Below are 10,000 nucleotides of genomic sequence, written 5' to 3'. Positions count from 1 at the left end.
AACAGAACAGAAACATCATGGTCTTTGACACAAGAAGTACTACTGATTCACACACACTAAAACCTTGAAGAGCACAAGAAACGTGAAACCTGTTGTCTGTCTTACCTGAAAAAATGAGAAAGAACGAAAATGACAAAAATGACATGCTCTTTGACACAGGAAGTTCCTCCTGATTCACATGTTATAACATTGTAGTACACTTTTTTCACAATAATACGTACACTAGCCGCTAGCCTGTGAATCTTTGAAGAGCAAGAAACATGAAACAGGCTGTCCTTTTCTGACTAAGAGAGGAAAAAAAAACATGACATGACCTTTTCTCACTACTTGTAAGAGGAAAAAAAACAAACGAAAGTGACATGCTCTTTGACACAGGAAGTGCTCCACATCAGTGAGCCTGACCTCCTGGACGAGGTCTTCCCTCTGCAGCTGCCCCCCGGTCGCCCTGCTGCCCCCTACTGTCAGAACCCTGCCCCGCACATAAATAATCCTCTACGACCTCAGGAGGTAAACTAAGGGCCCCCTCTCTGTTCTCACTCTGGGGGGTATTCCAAGAAGCTGGATCAGTAGTAAACCAGGTTAAGTTAACCTTGAGGGTAGTTGTAAATCATCTATTATAAGAGCCCGGAGTCTCCGTTTCCTTCACTAAATGATGCTTGAATGCTGTCTATTCATGGGTTTACCACCTCCTGTAGGTTAAACTCAGCCAGGTGTATTACTTAACCGTGTTCTTGGAATGCCCTTGGGGTGCATTTCTTGAAAGCACAGTCGCTGACAATGCTGCTACCTTGTTGGTTGCAATGCAATGCTTTTGTTGGCTGCAAAATGTTGGTTGTTGGTTGCAATACAATTACCCATTGGCAACCAACTCCACTTTTCCTGCTTTCGAGAAACGCAACCCTGATCCCTCCACCATCCTTAACAACTGATCTCAGGTCAGTGGTTTTTGGGTCGATGATGAGTGAAGCGATTTGCACTGAGAGAAATACAAGGTGACCTCAGATCAGTTTTTAAGGATGTGGAGGAATTAACGGAGTGAAGCATGGTGTTTTGAAGGGGATCTTGTGTGAGGCTGTTTTGTCCAAAGCCTTACGGTGTGTGCATGGCAGTGTGGAAAAAGGAGGAGCTGCAGGACTGTGCTTTTGTGATTGATTTCACAAAATGTATATTTTTGCTCTCTGGTAACCTAGCACGGCTTGTGTGTTTTGTTGGTTATGGTTCTAACCATGTGGAAGTGCAGGCATGCATGCGTGCTGCCGCTGTCGTGTGTTTGTTTTGAGGGTTATATTTCTGTCAATGATTTGGCAGAAAAATGCAAAGTGCACTGGATATAGTATCCACATGTTTTCATGTCACATAGCAACAGAGTTATTTGTGTGTGTGTGTGTTTATTTGTTTTATTTTCCTGGTTAGAGCCTTGTTGTGCAGTGTTGTGTGTGCACTGCATGTGTGTTGCTGTTGATGTCTGGCAAAGTCATCAGATTGGCAGCGGTCTCCGAGTATGTTCCTCTCTCTCTCTCTCTCTCTCTCTCTCTCTCTCTCTTTCTCCCTCTCTCTCTCTCTCTCTCTCTCTCTCTCTTTCTCCCTCTCTCCTTCCCTCTCTGTCTTTCTCTCTCTCTCTCCCTCTCTCTCTCTCCATCCTTCTCTCTCCCTCCTTCCCTCTCTCTCTCTCTCCCCCTCTCTCCCTCCTTCTCTCTCGCCACGCCTGATGTTCCCATCCTCTATCTCCACAGTGCATTTGCAGGGGACATTCCCATGCTGGCTCCACTGCTGTGCGTTTGGACATGGGCGAGCAGCGCCTTGATGTTGCCAACGCTGCTCATGAGTTGTACATGTGTGTTGTGTTGTATGCATGCTTTGGTTTAGCATGACAATGTAAATGAAAACACAGATACGGCTGCGGCTTAAAACGCTTGAAAAAGGACAGCGGATATTGAGCGTGATTCATGGCCGGTGAACAGGTGTGTGTGTGGGTGTGTTTTTCATCAGGGTTTACATTTGAATTTAATTTATATTCCATCTCTCTTCTCTGTGTGCTTGCGTGGGCGTGTACGTGTGCCATTTTGTTTGGTGTGCGTGGGTGTGTTTGTATGTGTATGTATGCTTTGTGATTATGTGTGTGTGTTTGTGCTTGTGTGTACGTATGTATGTGTGTGCGCCTGGTGTGTGTATGTATGCTTTGTGTGTGTGCGTGTGCGTGTGTATGTGTGTGTGTGTGTGTGTGTGTGTGTGTGTGTGTACATGCGTGTGTGTGTGTGTGTGTGTGTGTGTGTGTGTGTGTGTGTGTGTGTGTGTGTGTGTGTACGTGATTGTGGCTTCCTTTCGGACGCTGCTGTCAGGAGTATCTGCGTCTGTCGGACGTGTATAAGATGTATGGGACCAGCTGTGTCCAAAGCCACTCTACCTCCTCGGTGCCCCTCTGCTACCCCTCTGCTGCCCTCTCTGTAACATCAGACTCCCCCCGCGAGGTACACTTGCTCAACGCTGCCTCTTGCTGCTTTTCTTCACTGTCAGCTGATTCTTTCTCTCTCTCTCTCTCTCTCTCTCTCTCTCTCTCTCTCTCTCTCTCTCTTTCTCTCTATCTCTCTCTCTCTCTCTCCCTCTCTTTCATCAGTGTCTCTCTCTTTCTGTCTCTCCCCTTCATGTACCTTTGTGTCTCTGTATATCCTACACCTGTTTCTTCCTCTCCTCTCCTCTTCTCTCCTCTCCTCTCCTCTTCTCTTCTCTTCTCTTCTCTTCTCTTCTCTTCTCTTCTCTTCTCTTCTCTCCTCTTCTCTCCTCTTCTCTTCACTTCTTTTCTCTTCTCCTCTCCTCTCCTCTCCTGTCCTCTCCTCTCCTCTTCTCTTCTCTTCTCTTCTCTTCTCTTCTCTTCTCTTCTCTTCTCTTCTCTCCTCCTCTCTGGCCCCTGTCAGTCTGTCTGTCTGCCATCCACCTGTCTATACTAATCTTTCTCTCTCCCTCTTTCTCTGTCTCATGAACTATATAATAACAAATATTGTTATTTTTCTGCACTGTTGGCTTAAATGACTTTTGACTGTATCTGCACTGTTTATGCTCCCTTCCTCCTTTCTAACAAGCTCTTTATTTTCTTCCCACTCTGCCTCCTGCTTCCCGCATCTGCCTCCCTGCCTACACATACGCTCCCTGTGTATGTGTGTTCATCTGACACCACCGTCTGCTCTATTTGTTCCCGTCGAGAAGCAATACATTACGGTGGGTCAGTTGAACGAGCTCTACGGGATGCCCAAGGTGGATCCCTCCCCCACGTCTCCCTCTCCTGGCCCCGTTCCTACCCAGTCATTCCTGCCTCTTATCCCCGAGCCCCCTCCCTCTAGCCACAGACTGCTGTTTGGCTCCACACGTTCTCTCTCCACTGAGGTGAATAATGCGCTCTCCCTCACCCACTGTGTTGTGTCGTAGTGGGATGTCACATGTCGTGTGCTGTTGGTGTTTCATTCCATGCATGGCGTTGTGTGATTGTATGATCATGTGTACTTAAAACTGTGATGCTCTGTGATAAGATTCCCAGGAAGGTGTCAGGTTCGATGACATTGGAACCATCATTCCTGGGCTCAGAAAGTAAAAACCCAGTCACAAATGTATTACAACCAGCTCTGAATCAGCATAATGAATAGACAGGTCGAGTCAGTAAAGTCACCTGTGTGACCAGGAAACTGTGGCAGGGTTTTTACTTTCTGAACCAGATTTTTGACACCTCTGCATAAGTGTGTCATTGGTATTCCATGCATGGTTGTGTGTGTGATTGTAACACTGTGTATGCACTTTAGACGGCGTGTTGTGATTAGATTCCCTGGAAGGCTTCAAGTTGATGGCATCAGGGCCATGCAATCTTGATATACACCTGCATGTACTTGCTGACCTCTCTTTTGCTTTTCTTTGTTTTTTCTCTTTTGGTTTTATTAATTTACTTCCACATATTTGCTTTCTTTGCTTTGTTTGGTGGGTGTATTGACTATGTGTGTATGGCACATAGGGTTCATAGAACAAGCGGTGTTGTGTTCTTGAACTGAATGCATTCGGGTACACCCCGCCATTCCGACGCACCGCCATTCCGACATTGACGCCTTATTGTCGTAGTGGCGATGCGTTTGATCTTTATCAAAGGCACTGCCATGTCGACACATTTTTAAGCAGATTCGGATGAATAGCCTTCAGGGTAGGCTACTTTTCAGCATTAGCCCACACTATTCCACTGCATATTGCAGTGGAACATTCAATCGACTTCATAAAAAAGTTTTGTCAGCTGTTGTCAAAGTGCGTTCATTGTTATTAATAATAATCAGCACATAGGCCTATGCATATAACATGCACCGTCCGAACACCACATCTAGGGATAGCCTAGTAGGCTATAACTAAATGCAAGTGGTAATGAGACGTGCTACATGTTAATGTTTTTTTTTGTTTGTTTGTTTTTTTTACTGTAAGTTGAATATTCGTCTTAAAAAAAAGAATGGATTATTACCGAGGTCGGGACCATTGCGGCCAGTCTGGACACTCGAGTCCTTAGCCTAAATAAATAGCACACGCAGTGTAGGCCTAGTTGTCTTCAAATAATTCTGGTTTTATGTTAAGGCTATTCAATCCCCAAATTACTTTTTGGTGGATTACTGAAGTAGGCATAGACTACACCTTGAATGAGGCGTGCGTGCGTCTCCCTCCTCGCACTGCTGGTCATGCTCTAACGCAGGAAGGTATGGGGCTGGTTGCAGACAAGGTAAAACAATACGTGTGCCTGCTATCATCATTGCATTTCTAATCTAAAATGCCAAATCATGTGAGCAAGAACAAGGCACAGGGCAGGGATGATTACGCTGGAATGACAGATTCCAGGCGCACTCTCCCACCTCTTCCTGCGCGGCCGCCTGGAACAGACCTCTCCTCTCGATGGGAGGGACAGAGGAGACGCGTGACAAATATAAACACACAAACAAACAAAACAAACTAAGCCCTTTGTTGTCACTAAGTAGGCTAGTCTAAGCGCGGGACATCTCCAAGCAAAAAATTCATAAACATTTCCATCAAAGTCGGCAAGTTTGGAGAGTGCATTTCCCATGCGCCATGCGCGTATAGTCATTGCAATGCATGTAACGCTTTAAAAAGAAAGAATCACCTCTGATATTAGTGTTTGTGCGCTTATTTGGTTGCCTTCTCGTTGCCTTGGTCGAGCCTTCTCGAAAATTACGAGGCCCGGACCTCATAGCCAGTCACAGTAGGCGCACGTCATCTGCTGAAGTGTCTTTCATGATTGCTTTTATTAATAGTCTTAATAAAAACCCTGGACACACAGTGCAGTCGCGGACATGCCCTGTTTTATTATTATTATTATTATTATTATTATTATTATTATTATTATTACAGCCGTTAGGATCAGAATTCGGCACGAACCATTCAATATCGTGAGCTGTTGGATGGATTTTGTGATTCCTGTCCTCAAGCAATGTGCCTGTTCCTGCTTTAAACTGCGCACTGGTTATAAAGTTATCAAGGACTGGTCGCAGATCACAGGATATGTTAGTGTAGGCTATTTACTGAACCCGCTGGAGAACTTGCATCACTACGTTTTTTTTCCCAAATGCCTACAGCTAGACCGTGATGAAGATCAGGTAATTAGCCTATCTAGTTTTCTAATATGGGGCAACGGGAAATAAGCATCCGAGATGTAGGCTAAGGGACCAGATAGTCTGACAAAGCAGGGAAAAGGGACAAGATAAGGCCATTTGGACCGTGACAAAATGATACACTGATCGTAACTGTGCTGTCACTCTCTCCGCTGCTTTCCGTTCGTGTCGCAACATTGTTGCAAATGTCATTGGCGTTAGAATGTTGTTCACGTGCCTAAGCACTTGCAACAATGTTTAAATTATATGAAGAGTGGTGTTTTTAAACAGAGCTCTCTATTAAATGTGGGCTTAGAGTCTGAAAAAAACACTGGGTGCGAAGGAAGGGTGGCTGCGAAAGAGCAGGGACATCAGAGGCTCGGAATGACAATTAAAAAAAAAAAAAAAAGTCGGAATGGCGGTGTGTCGGAATGGCGGTGTGTCGAAGTGGCGTTGTGTCGGAATGGCGATTGCCCCCCGAATGCATCCAGTAATGCTCAACAATGTTTGCTTCACAACTGGCTGATATATCTTTCGCACTCTCTCAATAATTTTTCTTCCTTTTCTCCTCTTCTCTCTCTCTCTCTCTCTCTCTCTCTCTCTCTCTCTCTCTCTCTCTCTCTCTCTCTCTCTCTCTCTCTCTCTCTCTCTCTCTCTCTCTCTCTTTCTTCTCCACCTCTGCTTTTGCCTGCTGGAACACGCTGCTTTCTCTAAAGAGCCAGCCTGAGCTGAGCAGGCCTCACATCCCCAGGCTGGATTTAGAGCGTTGGTACCAGGACCTCCTGAATGCTGGGGAGCCTGCTCAGCAGCAGCAGCCCTGCCCTCCCCCTCTGCCTGCTAAATCCCACTCCACTCGCAGGCCCATGCAGGTAAACGAACACACATGCAACATGCTGCACAGAAACAAATACGGTGTTAATTCAACACCTGGAGAGTTAATTCAACTAGAGTAAATAATCTTCTAGTGTGTATTTGGTCCCAGAGTACTCTCTAAGTGTTGAATTAGCACTGCATTTTTTTTTACAGTGTATGCGCTCTGCTGGACACTTGCTCTGCTAGACTCTTGCTCTCTTTTTTCACTATGCTCTCAGTCTGAACTGTCACCAAGGGTGTCAGTCTGACTTAACTCCCACTGCAGGGACATCTCCTTTGATTGCTCTGATAAGCAAGGACAACATTTTGAATCCCTCCGCTTGATCCCTTTGATAAGTAAGGGCACCATTTTAGAGTTCCCCCCGGGTAGAGACATCTTGAGTGAAAACGTTTAAGGTTGACGTGGATTGATGGCATTGGGGAGGTCTATCTCTGATAGCTATGTGTCCAAGACCGACAAGACTGACAAGAATAGGCAATGGGGCGGTCTATCTTTGCCAGCCTTGTGTCCGAAGATGCGTGACAAGACTGACGCTGGTTCCCTCCTCTCTCCTCCAGGTGTACCGGGGCAAGCTTGATGGAGAGATGGGCCGGGCAGGCAGCACCAACGGGACCTCCACTCCCCCTTTGCCATCCAACACTGGCCTGCCAGGCAGGGACACGCCGACAAAGGTGCGAGGCCGGCACTCAATCATACCACAAGTACTCAGCGGGGTAGCACTCAGCTGCACTGTGCCGTGCCGTGCTGTGCTTCTTTGATCATAGACGATCCCAGGCCGGTGCTCTGCTGAGACAACCTGCCTCATCGAGATGAGCTACCAATAGGTTTTTTAACATAGCCCAAACCTAAACCCCAACCCATATGCTCCATAACCCTAGGGTGGTAGCACTCTGCTGCGCTTTGCCGGGTCATGCTTCTTTGATTGTTGACACTTCCATAGCTGGCCCCCGGGTGTATCTGCCATGGCCTCATGGTGCTCCGTCGAGATAACCTGCATTGTCCATATGAGCTACCAACAGGCTCATCTCAACATAGCCCCAAACCCTAATCCATGTCCCCAACCCCTAAGGTTGCTACTGTTGTGTGTTGTAATGCCTTTGTTTAGTAGCTCATCTCGGTGGGTAGCTCATATTTGACGCAACACCGTCTGTCTGGAAGACTGGATGTATGTACAGTACATTTCTCATGATATGCCCTTTGTAGTGCACAAATCTGTCTTAGGGATCCCTCTGTACGTAGTTTGTTGGAACGGCATGGTAGCTCACCTCGTTGGGTAGCTTATACTGACGCGACACCATTTCCATGGAAAGACCTGGATGTGCATTTGTCATAATCTGCCCTCTGCTCCTCTCCCCCTGTACCCACCACAGATGCTGGGCCATCCCTCCAGCCTCTCCAAGGAGCTGTCGGAGCTCTCGCTCACACATCTGGACCTGGAGACCAAGAGACAGATGGCACTGCAGGGCAAAGGTGATTCCTCACTGCACCACACAGCACAGCACACCAGGGCAAACACCATCACTCTCATACTTACACACGTGAAGTGTGACCCGGCCATCAGTCAACCGTGAAGTTATTAATGACAACACAGTGCAGTTTCTAGTGCAACTCCAACACCTTGTGTGTTAATTCAGTACTTTGCAATGTTTCTTCAACACAGCTGACCCTGCAGAGCAAAGGTTATTTCTCACAGTGGTCAAACACCATCAGTCTTGTACTTACACGCATGACATGTGACCTGGCCAGCCATGACAACCAAAAGGGTAGTTATTAATGAGAGCATTGTACATTTTTTGCAGCGTTAATTCAACATTTACAATCAACACTCTCAGTGTTAATTCAAGACCTTTCAGGGCAAAGCTGATTCAAGTGTGACTTAAACAGCAAAAGGAACAGTGAAGTTATTTATGACAACACAGTAGTATTAATTAAAAAGTTAATCACTTTCAGTATTAACTCAAAGCTTTGATTTGTTCATTTAACACAGCTGGCTTTGCAGGACAAAGTTGATTCCTCACAACACAGCGGGACAAACACCATCAGTCTCATACAAAAATCTGTTAAATGTGACATGGCCATCAGGAACCATGAACTTATTAATGACAACACAGTACATTTTTCACAGTGTTAATTCAACATTTACAATAATTCAAGCCCTGTCAGGTGCAAAGGTGATTCCTCACAGCGCAGCAGGCCAAACACCATCAGTCTCATACACGAGTGAAGTGTGACCCAGCCGTGACAACAAAAAGGAAGTGTCGAGTTAATAATGAGAACACAGTACATTTTTTGCAGTGTTGATTCAACATTTACTGTAAACGTTTTCAGTGTTCATTCAAGCCAAGGTGATTTCTCATAGTGGCCAACACTCTCATACTCAAGCCATGTGTGACCAGGACAACCAAAGAAAACAGTGCAGTGTTAGACAAACATTTAAACACATAATTCCTCACAGTGGCCCAACGCTCCTAATACCTACATGCTTTAAGAGAGAGAGTCCTCACCGCGACAACAATGGGAACCGTGAAGTTATTAATAAGAACATAGTGGATTTTGTAGTGTTAATTAAACGACTAAACACTTTCGGTATTACTTCAACACTGAATTGTGTTAATTAGACACAGCTAGCCCTGTAGGGCAATGGGGATTACTCTCAGTGGTCCAACATTCTCAGCTTGTCTCGTAGCCTACTCAAGCCAAGTGTGACTGTGACAACAAAAGAAAACCGTGACGTTATTAATGCGAACGCAGTTCATTTCTTCACAGTGCTAATTTAACATCGGGGTCCTACTCTTTTAAGTGTTGAATTAACACTGATTTGCTGTACATGCCTGTGGACCGGTCGCGACAACAAAAGGAAACCGTGAGAAAGAGAATCAATCCATTAACGAGAACATTTCCTAAAACCCTCACAATATTTCAGCAAACGTAGGCTGTTTTTTGGGAAGAGAGGAATGTTATTACCGTCATAACTGGTATAGATATTCTATAAAGGCAAAAAGAAAAATCCTAAAAAGTAATTTGTCTGATGCTTTTAATGTAACCACCACAACAGAAACAACTGTGAAGCAAGTCATTAAGGATGAGAACGAATGTGTGGGATTTTAAAGCCTCACGTTATTTCGGGATAGCTTGTTTTAGTTTGTATTGAGTATTAATACTGTATTGTATTGATACTTAGTTCTTCCCTCTTGGTTTCTGTGTTAACATTCTCAACTATGTGAAACAGAGCTTAAGTAGTTTGGGAATGAAATGTAGTGTAGTGGTAATGGTAGTGGAACATTTGAGACGCTTTATGCATCCCAGAAGAGATTATGGAAACAATAAGAAAATGGCACGTTCAAGCTTTTTTTAATTAGCAGTTGAAAATGTCTCCAGTGTGTATACTGTAGGGGGCAGACAGACACTGTGGTTAAACATGTCTGCATGTAAAAACCGAGAGTCTGCTATGTCTCTTTGTGTCTCACCCTCCCTCTTACACTGCCTCTCTCTCTCTCTCTCTCTCTCT

The 10,000-nt window shown here is 45.3% G+C and overlaps 1 protein-coding gene across 9 annotated transcripts in view; it reads left to right on the top strand.

The window, feature by feature from the left end:
• Positions 1–10,000, top strand: part of phldb1a (pleckstrin homology-like domain, family B, member 1a) — a 74,982-nt gene that overhangs the window by 54,290 nt on the left and 10,692 nt on the right. For 5 of the 9 annotated variants that reach the window (XM_063203503.1, XM_063203504.1, XM_063203508.1 and 2 more), the window contains 6 exons: positions 376–507; positions 2,340–2,468; positions 3,202–3,378; positions 6,335–6,487; positions 7,050–7,163; positions 7,863–7,962. In XM_063203503.1, the coding sequence (XP_063059573.1) occupies positions 376–507; positions 2,340–2,468; positions 3,202–3,378; positions 6,335–6,487; positions 7,050–7,163; positions 7,863–7,962 (805 nt within the window). The remainder of the gene's footprint in view (positions 1–375; positions 508–2,339; positions 2,469–3,201; positions 3,379–6,334; positions 6,488–7,049; positions 7,164–7,862; positions 7,963–10,000) is intronic. The other 4 variants (XM_063203512.1, XM_063203511.1, XM_063203509.1 and 1 more) reach the window with 3 other exon arrangements.

This window comes from Engraulis encrasicolus, chromosome 7 (genome assembly GCF_034702125.1).
Source record: "Engraulis encrasicolus isolate BLACKSEA-1 chromosome 7, IST_EnEncr_1.0, whole genome shotgun sequence".
In the NCBI taxonomy this organism is placed as follows: domain Eukaryota; kingdom Metazoa; phylum Chordata; class Actinopteri; order Clupeiformes; family Engraulidae; genus Engraulis; species Engraulis encrasicolus.
Note: the sequence above shows the minus strand (reverse complement) of the source record. Positions and strands in the feature narration are given on the sequence as shown.